This window comes from Mobula hypostoma, chromosome 10 (genome assembly GCF_963921235.1).
Source record: "Mobula hypostoma chromosome 10, sMobHyp1.1, whole genome shotgun sequence".
Lineage (NCBI taxonomy): Eukaryota > Metazoa > Chordata > Chondrichthyes > Myliobatiformes > Myliobatidae > Mobula > Mobula hypostoma.
The window spans coordinates 7,290,317-7,308,603 of record NC_086106.1 but is presented as its reverse complement, the minus strand read 5'-3'; the positions used below and the strand labels follow the sequence as shown (position 1 = coordinate 7,308,603).

General features: G+C 48.1%; 1 protein-coding gene across 2 annotated transcripts in view; it reads right to left on the bottom strand.

Annotated features, from left to right (window-relative positions):
* Positions 1-17,780, bottom strand: part of LOC134352629 (dapper 1-like) — a 105,031-nt gene extending 87,251 nt beyond the window's left edge. For both annotated transcript variants that reach the window (XM_063059946.1, XM_063059947.1), the window contains exon 1: positions 17,263-17,780. In XM_063059946.1, coding sequence (XP_062916016.1) covers positions 17,263-17,523 — 261 coding nt within the window. In that variant the 5' untranslated portion in view covers positions 17,524-17,780. The remainder of the gene's footprint in view (positions 1-17,262) is intronic.
* Between the last annotated feature and the right edge of the window lie 507 nt (positions 17,781-18,287).

The following is an 18,287-nucleotide window of genomic DNA, read 5'->3' as shown; positions in this document are numbered from 1 at the left end:
AAAAACAAGTTTCCTGACATCTGTGAGTGATGATAAACCTGATTCTGATCTGGGTCTCTATTGTGGACTGAGAGGGGGAAGGGGGCAGGGAGAGGGGGATCAGTGTTAGGGAAAGGGGAAGGGAGAGGGGAGGGAGTGGGAAGCACCAGAGAGACATTCTGTAATGATCAATAAACCAATTGTTTGGAATCCAATGACCTTGCCTGGTGTCTCAGGGCTGGGTGTGTCCGCATCTCCATCAGCCCCCCACCCCACCACCCCGGCACTCCTTCTCTGCCTCCTGACCCAAGGTTGCCTCAAGATTCAGGGGAGAAGATTTAGGATGGAGATGAGGAGAAACTGTTCTTCCCAGGGAGTGGTGAATCTGTGGAATTCTCTGCCCAGGGAAGCGGTTGAGGGTTCTTCACTAAATATATTTAAGAAACAGTTGGATAGGTTTTTACATAGTAAGGGAATTAAGGGTTATGGGGGAAAGGCAGGTCGATGGAGCTGAGTTTACGGACAGATCAGCCGTGATCTTATTGAACGGCAGGGCAGGCTCGATGGGCCGGATGGCCTACTCCTGCTCCTATTTCTTATGTTCTCATGACCAACACCCCTCCCGCGGCACTCCACCCTCAACATTCCAAACATCCTTTGCTCCCACCAGATTTGCAAATTCACTGTCTGCTCCATATTGACAAAGACTGAACTGTGCAAAAGTCTTAGGCACATAAATAAAAAAAAGGCATCCGTTAGTCTTGCGAGACCATGGATCTGCGCCTGGAAAGTCTTCACTCTCCAGGGCGCAGGCCTGGGCAAGGTTGTATGGAAGACCGGCAGTTGCCCATGCTGCAAGTCTCCCCTCTCCACGACACCGATGTTGTCCAAGGGAAGGGCATTAGGACCCATACAGCTTGGCACCAGTGTCGTCGCAGAGCAATGTGTGGTTAAGTGCCTTGCTCAAGGACACAACACGCTGCCTCGGCTGGGGCTCGAACTCACGACCTTCAGGTCACTAGTCCAATGCCTTAACCACTTGGCCACATGCCCACATATTACTGCAGTACTGTGCAAAAGTCTTAGGCACATATACAGTATATAACTAGGGTGCCTAAGACTTTTGCACAGTACTGCAGTAATTTTATGTCTTGCACTGTACTGCTGCCACAAAAAAAATCTAATTTCGTACCCCTCCCGCGGTGCTCCACCCTCGTCATTCCCAACTTCCTTTGCTCCTTCCAGATTTACAAACTTGCTCCTTGCTCCATGTTGACAAATACATTGACTTGTGAGAACTCTTAGGCTCCCTAGCTATATTATATTATATATCTATATAATGCACAGTGCTGTATGTGGCCTCTTTATTAGAGTCCCCCAGTTTACAACAGGTCTCACCAATGCAGGGGAGGCTGCGTCGGGATTGGGCGGGGGGGGGTGCTTCGCCGAGCACCTCTGTTCCACCAGCCAAAAGCAGAACCTCCCGGAGGCCAAACGTTTTAATTCTGATTCCCATTCCCGTTCCGACCTGTCGGTCCACGGCCTCCTCTTGTGCCAAGGCGAGGCCACCCTCGGGGTGGAGGAGCGACACCTCACATTCCACCTGAGTAGCCGCCAACCAGACAGCGGGAAGATCATTTCCACCTTCCAGTAAAAAAAATTCTGACCCTCTCCACTATTCCTCTGTTCCCTACTCTGATATTCTGCCTCTTCTCACCTTCCCCCTCCTCCTTCCCTTTCTCCCATGGTCCACTCTGCTCTCCTATCAGATTCCTTCCTCTTTCCCTTGACCTTTCCCACCCACCTGGCTACCTGGCTTCACCTCTCACCTTCCAGCTATCCTCTACCACCCCCCCCCCCACCCCTCCACCATCTTCCCCCTTCCTTCTCAGTCCTGAAGAAGGGTCTGGGCCTGAGGCATTCGTTCCAATAGACAATAGGTGCAGGAGTCGGCCATTCGGCCCTTCGATCCAGCACCACCATTCACTGTGATCATGCTGATCATCCACTATCAGTATCCAGTTCCTGCCTTATCCCCATAACCTTTGATTCCGCTATCTTTAAGAGCTCTATCCATCTCTCTCTTGAGAGCATCCAGAGACTTGACCCCCACAGCCTTCTGGGGCAGAGCATTCCACATATCCACCACTCTCTGGGTGAAAAAGTTTTTCCTCAACTCCGTTCTAAATGGCCTACCCCTTATTCTTAAACTGTGGCCTCTGGTTCTGGACTCACCCATCAGCGCGAACATGCTTCCTGCCTCCAGCGTGTCCAATCCCTTAATAATCTTATATGTTTCAATAAGATCCCCTCTCAGCCTTCTAAATTCCAGAGTATACAAGCCCAGTCGCTCCAATCTTTCAACATATGACAGTCTCGCCATCCTGGGAATTAACCTTGTGAACCTACGCTGCACTCCCTCAATAGCAAGAATATCCTTCCTCAAATTTGGAGACCAAAACTGCACACAGTACTCCAGGTGTGGTCTCACCAGGGCCCTGTACAGCTGCAGAAGGACCTCTTTACTCTTATACTCAATTCCTCTTGTTATGAAGGCCAGCATGCCATTAGCTTTCTTCACTGCCTGCTGTACTTGCACGCTTGCTTTCAGTAAATGCCATGGATGCTACCGGACCGGCTGGGTTCCTCCAGCCTCTCGCGTGGGATGCTTTGGACTTCCAGCTCCCGCAGATTTTCCGCCGCGTTACCATGTCGACCAGGAGCTGGGCGCTACGGTGGTATCGCTGTGCCGCGATGGAGCGGACGAGCGCAGGGGAAAGGAGAGGAAACCAGCCATTTGCCGGCGGGATTCCTTCCCACCCCCCGGGATTAGTTTGCGGTGTTTGGGAGTCGAACACATAACACTCAGGTGGAGGGTCACCACCCCCCGGGAGACAGCCGGCATCACAGCGCCTTGGGGAACATCTGCCTTCACACATAGACTGTGTCCGCAAGCACGTGTGAAACATCTGGATCTTCAAGCCGGCACCTAGGTGTGAGATGGGAGCAGACCCCTGCGTCACCCTCGCACCTCTGCGCTGTTTAACATCCTCTTTGATGTGGAGATAGTCCCCCCCGCCCATCCCCATCCCAATAAATTACACCGAAGCATCATACGTGGAACGCAAGCAACACTGGACAGGCCACTCGCCCATGGGTTATGCCCATCTTGATGTCAGTCTGCACGAAATACCCTCCTTCTGTCTATCATCCACGTCCCACTATTCCCTTCACAGTTACGCGTCTAAAACCCCTTCACCTGACCCCGCCACTAACACAATAACCCTTTCCAGACACTCTGCGGAAAAAAAGACTTGCCCCTCACATCGCCTTTAAGCCACCCCTCTTCCCAGCCTTGAAATCGCGTCCTCGGACGCACCCTGGGGAACAGATTCTGGCTCCCTGCCCTGTCCATATCACTCTCCCCCTCTCAGCCGCCAAGAGGTTACAGCATCACAGTCTGGTGCGGAGGTAGGGGGGCTGGGGGTTGCATGACACAGGACTGAAATAAACTGCAGAGAGTTGTAAACTTTGTCAGTTCCATCGTGGGCACCGGCCTCCACAGTTTCAGAATCTGGTTCATTATCACCGGCATGTGACATGACATTTGTTAACTTAAGCAGCAGCGGTTCAATGCAACACATAATGTAGCAGAGAAAGGAATAATTATAGTAAATAAAATGAAAAATAATAATAAATAAACAAGTAAATCAATTACGTATATTGAACCGATTTTTAAAAAACGTGCAAAATCAGAAATACTGTATATCAAAAAAAAAAGTGAGGTAGTCTCCAAACATTCAATATCCATTTAGGCAACACACATAAAAGTTGCTGGTGAACGCAGCAGGCCAGGCAGCATCTCTAGGAAGAGGTACAGTCGATGTTTCAGGCCGAGACCCTTCGTCAGGACTAACTGAAAGAAGAGCTAGTAAGAGATTTGAAAGCTACCAGCTCTTCCTTCAGTCAGTCCCTGACAAAGGGTCTCAGCCCGAAACGTTGACTGTACCTCTTCCTTGAGATGCTGCCTGGCCTGCTGTGTTCACCAGCAACTTCGATGTGCATTGCTTGAAATTCCAGCATCTGCAGATTTCCTCGTGTTTGCAATGTCCATTTAGGAATCGGATGGCAGAGGGGAAGAAGCTGTTCCTGAATCGCAGGGCGTGTGTCTTCAGGCTCCTGTACCTCCTCCCTGATGGTAACAATGAGAAAAAGTGACACCTTCACCGAGTGATGCTTCAGAAAGGCAACATCCATTATTAAGGATCCCCGTCACACAGGACATTGCCGCTGCTGTATATTTAGACTTGTTGTGATTCACAATTTTTACTGCGAATGTGCTACTGCCACATAACAACAAATTTCACCACGTGCGCCAGTGGTATTAAACCCGATTCTATTTCCAAAACTGAAGGGTCTCGGCCTGAAACGTCGACTGTGCCTCTTCCTAGAGAATCTGCCTGGCCTGCTGCGTTCACCAGCAACTTTGATGTGTGTAGCTTGAATTTCCAGCATCTGCAGAATTCCTCCTGAATGCACAGTGGGATGTGTTGTTTACATCAGCGACCAACGCAGTCCGAGGATCGGGCTGGGGGCAGCCCACAAGTGTCGTCATGCTTCCAGTGCCAACATAGCGTGCCCACAACTCACTAACCCCAACCGGTATGCCTTGGGACCGTGGGAGGAAACCGGATCACCCGGAGGAAACCCACGCGGTCACGGGGAGAACGTACAAACTCCTCGCAGGCAGCGGCGGGAATCAAACCCGGGTCGGTGATCACAGGCACTAACCGCTACATTACCATGTTGCCAGGCGCCGCAGTAGTGTAGCGATTACCACGATGTTATTACAGTTCTGGGCAACCTGGAGCTCGGCGTTCCATCCCGGCGCCATTCAGCAAGGAGAGTCTGTACGGTCTCCCCGTGACCGCGTGGGTTTCCTTGGGTGCTCCGGTTTCCTCCCACAGTCCAAAGGCAAACCAGGTATGTTAATTGGTCATTGTAAACTGTCCCGCGATGAGGTTAGGGTTAATCAGATCGCTGGGGCAGTGCGGCTCAAAGGGCCAGAAGGGCCCACCCTGTGTTGTAAATAGATAGAGAGGTAGAGAGATAGATAGATAGACAGATAGATAGACATATGGATAGATAGATAGATAGATAGACAGACAGATAGATAGATATACAGACAGATAGACAGAGACAGATAGATAGACAGACAGACAGATAGATAGATAGACAGGTAGATAGACAGACAGATAGAGAAATAGATAGATAGAGAGAGAGAGAGAAAGACAGATAGATAGAGAGATAGATAAATAGATAGATAAACAGATAGATAGACAGACAGGTAGATAGAGAGATAGATAGATAGGTAAACATAAGGGTTAGTAGGTTAATTGTATCACGGATTGTCCATTTGGTCCTGGTATACTGGTGTCCAGGGAATAGACGAAAGATGTATCCAATGTTGCTTTCTTCTTGATGGCCTTTTTAGTGTGTGGCTTCATCAAACTGCCTATCAAGCAGGGGTTCCCAGCCTGTGGTCCTCAGACCATTGGTCCATGGCATAAAGAAGGTTGGAAACCCCTGATCTAGAGCTTAAGCTTCCACCGTTCCCACTGTTGCCAAAGTGGGCTTGGCCTCATTGACCTGTGATGTTCCATTCAGCCGGACATCACCTGACCTTCGTTAAAAAAAAAGTCCCCACGGCGGACACCCTCTGCTTGTTACTGCAAGATGTTCCCTTCTTGTTGTTATCATGGGGTACAGGTGGAGGAGCCAGATGACCCACACATTCAACAACTCAGGGACAGCTTCCTCCCCTCTGCCATCGGGTTTCTGAATGGACATTTTTAAAAAGTGTATTTATTCATTTATGGGATGTGGGCATCGCCAACTAAGCCAGCATTTATTGCCCGTCCCTCGTTGCCCTTGATAAAGTAGTGATGAGCTGGCTTCTTGAGCCACGACGGTCCCTGAGGTGTAGGTACACCCACACCCACACCGAACCCATGAACACTCCCTCAGTACTTCTCTCAGCAGGACCTCTGCTTCCTTAGGAGCCTGCGGAGATTCAGCATGACATCTCAAACCTCGACAAACTTCGATAGATGTGCATTGCCCAGCTGCATTATGACCTGGTATGGGAACACGAATGCCTTTGGCCAGAAAATCCTACAAAAGCTGGTGGATTCATTCGGCTGAGTACATCATGGGTAAAGCCCTCCCAACCATTGAGCACATCTACCGGAAACGCTGTTGCAGGAAAGCAGCATCGTTTATCAGGGATTCCCACCACCCAGGTCATGCTCTCTTCTCACTGCTACAGTCAGGTAGGAGGTACAAGAACCTCAGGACTCACACCACCAGGTTCAAGAATAGTTACTAGTCCTGAACCATCAGGCTCTCAAACAAAAAAGGGGATAACTTCACTCACCTCATCATTGAAATGTTCCCACCACCGATGGACTAATCTTAAGGATTCTTTATCTTGTTATTTCATGTTCTCGTTATTTATTGCTATTTACTTATATTTACATTTGCACAGTTTGTTGTCTTCTGCACTCTGGTTGATCTTTCATTGATCCTGTTTACAGTTACTATTCTATAGATTTGCTGAGTATGCCCACAGGAAAATCAATCTCTGGGTTGTATGTGGTGACATATCTGTACTGATAATAAATGTACTTTGAAGTTTGAATTTTGTTCTTATTTAATTTAATTTTTTATATATGCTTTGTGTGGTATTTTTATAGTTTTTTATTATTATGTTTTGGAATGTACTGCTGCCGCAAAAGTGCAAACTTTATGACATATGCCAGTGATATTAAATCTGATTCTAATTCTGATCCTGGTTATAATCCTCCAATCTGAAGATAACAGATTGGCCACCTAGTACTGGAGATGAGGAGAAACTGTCACAGACAGTTGGTGGGAGGGAGGGCGGGTGGGATAGCTCTGTGAGCCAGTATGGACAACGGGCAGAATGGCCTCATCATGGGGAAAATCAAGGACAGTGTCCAGCCCCGTGCCTTGAAGATATCTCCGTTTCCACAAACTGTAGTGAGATGTATGGCTTCCTTGTTCAGAAGCACAATACCAGGGCTGGAGAAACGTAGGGCGCCATGGTATGGCTGCAGTTAGCGCAACGCTATTACAGGTCAGGGTGTTCCGGAGTTCAGAGTTCAAGTCCGTTCTGTGAGGAGTCTCTGTCCGTCCTCCCCGTGGAATGCGTGAGTGTTCCAGTTTCCTAATGATGTTTTGTGCAGTCGCTAAGTCGAGTCCAACCCTTCGTGGCCTCATGGACTCCTGCACACCTAGCCTTCTTGTTGGAAACTGCGTCTCTAAGGTCCCCCAAGGTCATACACGTTGTCTGAGTGATATTATCTATCCATCATAGCCTCTGTCGTCCTCTCCTTCTTTTACCGTCTGTTTTACCCAACATGAGAGTCTTCTGTCCGAGGAATCCTGTCTTCTCATGATGTGGCCAGAATATTTCAGCTTTTGTCCCACGATCAAGCCTCCTAGTGAGCAGTCTGGCTGTATTTCTTCAAGTATTGACTTGTTGGATCTTCTTGCTGTCCAACGAGCTCTTAACACTTTCCTCCAGCCTGCAAGTTCGAAGGCGTCGATTCTTTTGTTTTCAGCCTTACTAATATCAGGACATAAACCACAGTTAAAGACACTTGGACAGCGTCAGATAGGAAAGGTTTTGGGGGATATGGATCAAACGATAACAAATTAAATTGAGGTCGTGGTTAGCATGGCCCAGTTGGGCCGAATGGCCTGTTTCTTTGCAGTATGACTCTATAATAGTCCAGCTCTCACAACTGGAAATACCATAGACTTGACTATATGAAGTGCAAGGCTGTCTCATTAGAAAAGATGAGGAGGAATTTCTGTGCCGGGGGTGGTGAAGCTGTGAAATTTATTGCCACAGATGGCTGTGGAGGTCAGGTCATTGGAGACGTGTAAACTGGATGTTGGATAGACTTTTGCACAGTAGGGGAAATGGGAAAAGGCGGGTAGGTGATGAGTCCATGGCCAAATCAGCCATGATCTTATTGAATGGTGGAGCAGGCTCGACGGGCCAGATGGCCGACTCCTGCTCCTATTTTGTATGTTCTTATGTTCAGTCAGGGCATCAAAGGTTACGGGGAGAATCTCGACTGGAGTCGAGAGGGATAATAAATCAGCCATGATGGAATGGCAGACCAAGCCCAATGGACCGAATGGCCTAGCTCTGCTCCCATTTCTTATGGTCGTGCGCACTCACTCCACCACTGGGTGCCTTCAAGCTGGAGGACACAGACGCAGTGTCCTTGCCGAGGTTGGTCATTGGTATTGGAATCGTACCGAGACAGAGAGAAAAGCTTGGCCTTGCGGATTGTTCATTCAGATCAGATCATTACACAGTGCACTGAGATAGAACAAGGCAAAACTATATCAATGCAGAATAGAGTGTGATAGCTACAGTGAAAGTGTGGGTCAGGTAAACGATGAACTGCAAGACCGTAACGAGGAAGTTTGTGAGAACCGGAGAACATCTTATTGCAGAAGAGGGTCTTTCAAGAGGCCGATAACAGCGGGGTAGAAACTGTCCTTAAGCCCTGGTGGTACGCGCTTTTGGGCTTTCGTATCGTCTGCCCGATGGGAGAAGGGAGAAGAGACAATGCGTGTGGAGGGTGGGGTCTTTGATGATGCTGGTTGCTTTACTGAGGCAGCAAGAAGCCCTTAGAGGGGAGACTGTTTCCTGCGACGTGACTGAGCTCTGTCCACAACTCTCTGCTGTTTCCCGTAGTCACAGGCAGAGCCGTTGCCAAACCAAGCCGAGATGAATCCAGACAGAATGCTTTCTATGCAGCATCGATAAAAATTGGTCAGGCTCAAGGATTCAAAGTACACTTAGCATCAAAGTTTGTATGCAGTTTACAACCCAGAGATTCGTCTGGCCCGCAGACAGCCGCAAAACAAATTAAACCTTGGGACCCGTTCAAACAGAAACATCAACCTCCCCCATGCGCACAAAAAAAAACAAATCTTGCCAAATGGCAACAGGAAAATCAACTGCCCCCCCCCGCACAAACACACACAAAAGAAACAAATTGTGCAAACAGCAACAAAACCATTAACCCTACACTCAAAAAAACAAACCCCGCCAGACAGCAACAAAACATCAACTCTCCCACACAAAAACATTGCGCAAAAAGCAACAAGTTTAACCCTCCCCCATGTGCAAAAAGAAACAAATGGCGCAGACAGAAACAAGACCATCAGTCCCCCCACTGAAAAAAAAAACAAATTGTGCAAACAGCAACAAGAAAATTAACCCTTCCCCACATGCAACAAAAAAAAACAAATTGTACGAATAATAACAAGGACATCTTGTGACATTGGCACATTGTAAATTAATGCATTGAGGAGTTTACTGCAGTCAATGAATAAAGCAGGGTGTCTTGTTCGTATATCTTATGAATAAAGTATACATTTGGGAAAACAAAATTAATGCTAACTACATCCAAAAATGGAGAGTCAACAACTCTGAATTCATATTGATGTTTTTTTCTGCAACAGATCAGTTGTTCCCTGTGAGTCATAGCCACAGAGTCACAGGGTCAGAGAATGACACATCATAGAAACAGGCCCTTCAGCCCATTGAGTTTGTGCTAAACATCAGCCAGCCTTTCACACTAATCTGACATTTATAGTCATAGTCATAGTCATAGTCATACTTTATTGATGCTGGGGAAAATTGGTTTTCGTTAATGTATGACTATGACTATGACTATGACTTATCCCATTTCTTTTTTTAAATTCTCCCCACATTCAACTCCCTCCCCCCCCGCCAGATTCTATCACCCAGACACACCCTGAGGACAAGTAATTCACAAACTCACTTGACTCTGAAGTGCGGTAGGAAACTGGAGTACCCAGAGCCTTTGGTTGGGGACCGGAGCTGCTAATGCTCCCTATAATCCCAGCAATAAAACTGGGATACGCTTGGAGACAAGCCAAAGAATTCATCCCACACACCAGGACCCACACTTATAAAACCATAAGACAAAGGAGCTGAATTAGGCCATTCGGATCTTCAAATCTGCTCTGTCATTCCGTTATAGCAGATTTATGATACCACTCAACCACATTCCCCTGCCTTCTCTCTGTAACCTTTGACACCCTTACTAATCAAAACCCATCAACCTCTGCTTTAAATAGTGACTTGGCCTCCACAGCCACCTGTGGCAATGAATTACACAGATTCACTGCGCTTTAGCTAAAGAAAGTCCTTAAGACCGGCCTTTATGCTGGTCTTTATTAATCAGAGCATTGAGTACAGGAGTTGGGATGAAATGTTGAAATTGTATAAGGTATTGGTGAGGCCAAATTTGGAGTATTGTGTACAGTTCTGGTCACCGAATTATAGGAAAGATGTCAATAAAATTGAGAGAGTACAGAGAAGATTTACCAAAATGTTGCCTGGGTTTCATCTCCTAAGTTACAGGGAAAGGTTGAACAAGTTAGGTCTTTATTCTTTGGAGCGTAGAAGCTTGAGGGGGGACTTGATAGAGGTATTTAAAATTATGAGGGGAATTGATAGAGTTGACGTGGATAGGCTTTTTCCATTGAGAATGGGGGAGATTCGAACAAGAGGACATGAGTTGAGAGTTAAAGGGCAAAAGTTTAGGGGTAACATGAGGGGGAACTTTACTCAGAGAGTGATAGCTGTGTGGAACGAGCTTCCAGCAGAAGTGGTTGAGGCAGGATTGATGTTGTCATTTAAAGTTAAATTGGACAGCTATATGGACAGGAAAGGAATGGAGGATTATGGGCTGAGTGCAGGTCGGTGGGATTAGGTGAGAGTAAGAGTTCGGCACGGACTAGAAGGGCCGAGATGGCCTGTTTCCGTCCTGTAATTGTTATCTGGTTATATGGTTATAAGACCGTAAGAGATAAGAGCAGAATTAGTCTATTTGCAACATCGAGTCTGCTCCGCCACTTCCTGATGGCTGATCATTTTCCCTCTCATCCCCAATCTCCTGCCTTCTCCCCTTATCTCTTCACACCCTGACCAATCAAGAGTCTAGCAACCTTCCCTTAAATCTACCCAATGTCCTGGGCCAACGAATTCCACAGATCCACTACTCTCTGGCTAAAAAGTTCCTCCTAACCTCTGCTCTAAAGGGATGTCCTTCAATTCTGAGGGTGTGCCCTCTGGTCCTTTTAGAAACATTCTATCCATCCAGCTGCAGCTTGACTGAGTTCCTGCACATGGCTCTGATCCCCAAAATCTCCAGGACACCTATATCAGTGTGACAACAGTCGCAGCGTGGATTGGGGTTCAAGGAATGGAGGAGAGAGGTCAGCGACATTCTGGGGCAACTGGGACCATCTTCAGTTTGGATTATAATGACTCTCCCATTCATAACTTGCTCCTTTTGGTCCAATTGGACCGTGATGACAATGATGCAAATCTAAACTTGTCCTATTGCTAGATTCAAAGTTCAGAATCAGAATCAGGTTGAATATCACCAGCACATGTCCTGAAATTTGTTGTCTTTGCAGCACCAGTAAAATTTGTGAGGTAGTGTTTTTGGTTTCAATGTCCATTCAGAATTTGGATGGCAGAGGGGAAGAAGTTGTTCCTGAATCATTAAGTGTGTGCCTTCAGGCTCCTGTACTTCCTCCCTGATGGTAGCAATGAGAAGAGGGCATGTCCTGGGTGATGGGGTCCTCAATGATAGATACCACCTTTCTGAAGCATCCTTGAAGATGTCCTGGATACTACGGAGGCTGGTGCCCATGATGGAGCTGACTAAGTTTACAACTCTCTGCAGCTTCTTTCAATCCTGTGCAGTAGCGCCCCCCCCCCACCCCACCTCCCCATACCAGATGCTGATGCAGCCAGTCAGAATGCTCTCTACTGTCATGGTCCGGTCCATGAAGTCCACATTCCGGTTCACGGTCCGGTCCGTGGACTCAGGACTCCAGGTCTTCCAGCTGTCCCTTGTTTGAGTTAATCACAGGCAGCTGATTCCCATCTTGGGGGCTTGGAATATAAGTAGCCTTGGGGTTGAGTGTGAGCTGCTAGATTGTTTTGTCAAGATCCCCTGGGAGCAACCTGCCGGTGGAAGGCTAGAGTGGTCAATTGCCATCTTTAGGCCGCGTTGGGGAACCATCCCGTCATGGAGCCTTGCTGTCAGTAGTCGGAGCTGTCTTTGTGGTATGGATTCGGCTGTTTCCCGAACCAGCTGAGTGGCTGCCAGCCACTCCGAGCTAGGTAGGGATCCAGCTGTTTCCATAGCCAACTGAGGTCACTGGCCGAACTGAGGCTTGGAGCTTCCCCGGAGCAGAGATGGAAGTGTTTGTCTTTCTTTGGTGTTGTCTCTTCTTCTCCCTGCCTTCGTGGGGTAAGCCAGGCCATTTTGCCGTTGCCCTGCAGGGGGATCTATCTTGTCTTGTCCTTACCTCCGTGGGGTAAGTCAGGCCATTTTGCCGTTGCCCTGCAGGGGGTCATGTCTTGCCTTGTCTTTGCCTCTGTTGGGTAAGTCTGGCTGTTCTGTCATTACCCAACAGGTGGACCTGTCCCACCTTGGTGTGGAGAGGTTGAGTCCCGGCTTGTCTAAGTATAAGTCCCAGCTCGGTCTATGTACTGTCCTGTCTCATGTTGGCGTCATGTTAACCATGAATCCCGGCTTTTCGAAGAACAAGTCCTGGCTCTATGTTGATGTTCAGTTCCCAGTCGGTGTCTCAGCTCCAGCCTCTGAATTATCAGCCTCCGCAAGCTCAGAATCCCAGACCCCAGCCGACAGCCAAGCTCCAAGAACCCAAGCCTGAAGTCCCCAGCCTCCAAGCTCACGACCCAAGGCCTCAGCCTCAAGCCTCAAGAGCAAAAACCCCAGCCTGTCTCCAAGCTCAGGCCTCTAGACCCCAGCCACGTCATGTCCTTGCCTGGTTCTGAGGTTTGAGCCAGAGGCAAGACCCAGGTTCTGGGTCCTTGTCCAGTCTTGGGCTTGGAGTTGAAGCCTTCTCTCCTAGTCCATGGTTTCCAATCCTGGTCCCGCTTTCCCTAGCCCAAGTCTGCATTCTTGTCCCTGCTCCTGGTCTGAATCCTGTCACGTCCCTACTCTAGTCAAGTCCTGTTCCTTGTACTTCAGTGTCTGTGTCTTGCATTTGGGTCCGTTCCCAACACCCCACTGTGACATTTACAATACATCTGTAGAAATTGACATACCAAATCTCACCAAACTCCTAATGAAATATAGCCAAGCAAATTTAATGTCAAAGTGCATATATGTCACTATACACAACACTGAATTTTATTTTCTTGCAGGCATTCACAGTAGAACAAAACAACTACAACAGTTATACATGCTGAACCAGGAGCCAGATGGCCCATATTTCTCTCAGCCTGGCCTATCCACCTCCCTGTCAAGGTGTCTTTTAAACATCGTTAATGTACCTGCTGGGTGGTGGGGTGGAGTTATGTCTCTACCAAAGGAGGTGTAAGGGGCTCCTTCCCTCCGCTAGACTGCAGGTCACCCTCGGGCAAGGTGTAACCACCCCACCCCCAAAATCAGAGACACGTGAAGCCATGGGAGCAGGTGGTGGATGGTCGTACGAGCAGCCGGTGCAGATCACAAGTCCTGGTTATGTGACCACTGACGCCAGGCAGACAATCTCTGAAGAGTATTGATAATGGCTGGGGGCAGGTCACCTGTCTTGTAAAGACACTGCCCAGAAGAACACGATGGCAAACTGCTTCTGTAGAAAAGTTTGTTAAGAACAATCGTGGTCAAAAACCATGATCGCCCACATCATACGACATGGCACAAAATGGATGAATGTACCTGCCTCAACTACTTCCTCTAGCACTTTGTTCTCTTTACGGAAGACCTGTATTTTCACATTTTTTAATAGAACAGGCTGTGTTTATGCGGCAGTTACAACATGGCAGGTTAAGGGGGCACCACTTCACTCAGAGTGTGGAACGAGCCACCAGTGGAAGTGGTGGGCGTGGGTTCGATTGCAGCATTTAAAAGAAGTTTGGATAGGTGCATGAATGGGAGGGGTGTGGTTCGAGTGCCGGTCGTTGGGACTAGGCAGAGTAACAGTTCAGCATGGACTAGATGGGCCGAAGGGCCTGCTTCTCTGCTACAGACACAAATTGCTGGAAGAACTCAGCAGGCCAGGCTGCATCCGTGGAAATGAACAAATGGTCAACGTTTTGGGTTTGTAGCAGCGGTATAGTGCAATACAAGAAAAATGACTATGAGAAATAGATAAAAGTTAAAGTGGCGGCCAGCTCCACTTTACAGTGCCAGTAAATCGAGTTTTTCAATTCCTGCGGCTGTCTGTAAGATGTCTGTACATTCTCCCCACGTGACTACAGAGAGAGAGAGAGAGAGATTAATAAGTAAAAGAGAGTGAAACAGACCTGGGTCACTGTGTGTGCAAGAGCCAGCTGTGGCACCGAGGGAGCACCACCCCACCAGGAGGGCTCCCTTTCGATTACATGGTGTCTCCGCCAATGGTGTAATCGAAAGGGGAAAACTTAAATCCAGTCTGCTATCTGTAGAATAGATTAATAGTGTTACATGACTATCACCCTACCGTGGGGGGGGGGGGGGTGCGCCATGGTAGCGTACTGATGCATTTACAGCTCGGGGTGTCGGAGTTCAGAGTTCACTTCCGCGTCCTCTGTAAGAGTTTGTGCATCCTTCCTGCGATTATTTATTTATTTATTTATTGAGATATAATATGGAGTAGACCCTTCCGAGCCCCACTGCCGAGCAATCCACCAATTTAACCCTAGCCTAACCATGGGACAATTTACAATGACCGATTAACCGAGCAACCAATACGTCTTTGGAAGGTGGGAGGAAACCAGAGCACTCGGAGGAAATCTATGCAGTCATGAGGAGAATGTCCAAACAGCCAGCCTGGGTCACCTGTACCATACACCATGTTACTATGCCATGTGTTTGTGGGTTTCCTCCAAGTGCTCCAGTTTCCTCCCACTGGCCAAAGACGTACTGGTTAATAAGTTATTTGGCCAATTGCCCTGTGATTAGGCTAGGTAAAGCGGTGGTTTGCTGGGCAGTGTGGTTTGGTGGGTGGGAAGGTCCTGTTCTGCACTGTACCTCTAAGTAGAAAAATACAAAAAAAATCCTATGATGCTTCACACAGAAGTGATGAAAAATTAACCCCAAGATAATGTAGGAGGTAAATATATATACTGGTAGGTCAGTCAGTGAGGTAGGCAATGTATTGAAAGGATCCAAAGGTTCATTTATTATCAAAGTGTGTATGCATTATACATCTCTGAGATTTGCCTTCTCCCGATAGCCACAAAACAAAAAAACATGGAAGTCTTCAAAGAGAAACATCAATCCCCCCAGCACAAAAATAAAAAGCTCTCACAATTGCACTGAACACCAACAAGAATATCGAACCCCAAATCTCCAACCCCCACCCTCACACAAAAAAAAACAATCCCGCCAAATAACAAGGTAGGGTTGGTAAATGGAGCTTGACTGCAAATGCACTAGGAAACGGTTCAAGATGTGTCTTCCTTCCTCTCAGGGAAGTGGGAGTGAGCACAGGGGTTTATGGAGGAAACTTCCAGGCCTTAGGATTGCAGCCCATGGTGAGTGATGGATGGGAGGCCACGGGTGAACTGCATGAAGGTCACACGGGCCCAGTGTGGAGAAACCAGGTCACCAGGCTTTCCCGAAATCACTCGTCAGCGTTGAATCAAGTCTTTCTGCCCCATTTGCACCCTCCCCCGTGCCAGGCCTGGAAGTGAGTGTGAGGCAATGCCTCAGACAACGCCTTTGGCCGGTGGCGGATGGATAGATGGGCCAGTTTCCCAGCGCCCACCAGTGGGCTCAACAGCAGAGAGAGGCCCGGAGCCCAGCAAAACACACACACACACACACACACACACACACACAGGACCTCCGCGATCTCCACGCAGACCGCGTGCGCAAAGTGCTGGAAGAACTCAGCAGGTCGGGCGGCATCTGCGGAAGGGAATTAAACAGTCGACGTTTCGGGCCGAGTCCCTTCTTCCCAGCGCCGGCCCCGCGGGGGCTCTGGCTTCACCCGCTCAAGCGAGTGAGGAGGAGAGGAACGCGACGAAGAGCAGTCCACACGTGAAGGCAACCGGCAGTTGGCTTTCTGAACGTTAGCAAGCCATTTCAAGGTCAAAGACATCACCAGCCTGAAGTCACCCTTTGAAAACGTCTCTATTTACAAAGATACCATTTTGACAGCCACTGGCGCCGCCCCTTTAATTTCACATTATCCGCTTGCCCTAATAATATCCTTCTTAAAGCGAAAGTGTAAATGTCGGTTTTTAAAAAAAACAACACACATGCCTGATTATTTAAACTGTGCTGCCCTTGTAAAACAATTTACTGACAAAATTACATTTCAATAGAAAATTAGATTTTATTGGGAAATTAGCTATATTGTAAACACACAACACGCAATTGCTGGTAACCACGATACATACTATAAATATCTCTTATGTAATCTGTGCGATTACGGGATTTAATCTAGCACATAGTTTGGGAGATAATTGTGCACCAGTTCTAAAGCTGTTACAGGCTAGTAGCTGGTATCCAGGGCCATGAATATGTTTCAATGGAACGCGGCCATTGAGTCCATCGTCTCAGGGTCGGCCCTTACTTTCAGTGCCATTTTAAGAGGGGGCGCGTTGTGGGGAAGGTAAAGGGTTAACGCTGACTCATTTTTTTTGTGTGTAAACATGTATTGGATTTTCATTTGCCAGTGGGTTACAGTTTGCAACCACCACCATCCCACCTCCAACACCCATCTTAATTTTAAATCTTTAATCGCGGGGTCGACTGGCTGAGATTTCACTCACGCCGGGAATACTGACCAATTTCCCAATTACGGGCAAAGGGACCGAAACTCCATGCAAAGTCGCGTTACTTGCAGACGTTCAACAAAAGGCAGAGAGATCTCAGACCAAATATTTAAAATAAACACTCGTATCTAATGGAATGTCACAATGCATTGCAACGTGTTTGCGGGCTTCCAGAGCCAAATTAAGACGGTTCGCGATAAATATATCGGGGACCGTGTGTGACCTTTTAGCTCAGACCCTGTCTTAGCTCAGTTAACGAGCATCCGATGTCTTGCTTGCAAAATTGTGTCTGGGCATTGTTACGCCGGTGGTCAGAAGCGGAGAGAGTGGGGAGAATGGGTGGCGGAGGGGAGGGGGGTTTAGAGACGACTACAGAAGCGGTCACTCACCAAATGCCTCCTCAGACTGTTGGCTTCAGTTTCCCTGAGACAGCCTCCTGGATAAAAGGTATCGCCTCCGTTTAAATCCCAGTTCAACACGAGCGGGTCCTGTTCGCGTCTATTCCCGGCGATCTGTAAAGCCTCTTTCACCAGAAATTCCTGCCTTTGCCTCAGGAACTGCAGCTCGAGGAGGCCGGCGAGACTGGCCTCCAGACGCTCTTTATTTCTGCTTCGATCCAGGTTCACCGGGAGCGACAAACCCGAGAGCATCTCGCTATTCCGGGGTGTTATCGCCCGCCTCACTCGCCCTGAATGAAGCTTGCAGGAATGTATCAAACCCGCAGGATTTCCATGTGGCCCCGGTTTGATACTGTATCCCTAACCAATTGATACAGTGTGTGTGCATGTGTGCGTGTGTGTGTGTGTGTGTGTGTGTGTGTGTGTGTGTGTGTGTGTGTGTGTGTGTGTGTGTGTGTGTGTGTGTGTGTGTGTGTGTGTGTGTGTGTGTGTGTGTGTATGTGTTACACTTTTTTTGGTCAATTTCATTAGGGGAAACTGACATGTAAGACGGGCTATGTCACTCAGCCGGTAATTAACATTACAAACCCCGCCCCTATCTCTTTCTCTCTCTCTCTGATTCGCCAGTCACTTTCTCTCATTACATCACCCTTCAAAAGCCTGGACTAACGTCCTTATATGAAGGCTATTTTTATTGCTGTATATTGTTAAACGTGTCTGCGAGTGATTATAACTTCCTCTCTCTCTCTCCCTCTACCTCGCCGCCCCCAATTCCTGCCCCAGTCTGCGCGACTTGCAATATTCCCCGGGATTTTATTCTTTCTTCGCATTGCTCTGAAATTAAGGATTGAATAACGGGAAGGGGAAGGCAGGGTGTATGTAGGGGAGGGGTTGGGTGCTGGCGTGGTGGGGAGCAGTCACGTTGCACTGGAACCTCATCTGAAACAGATGCGGTTGTTCCGAGGGAAAGGAAGCCGATTTGAAAGTGTCGGAGACGCCGGGCAGATCAGCGTTTA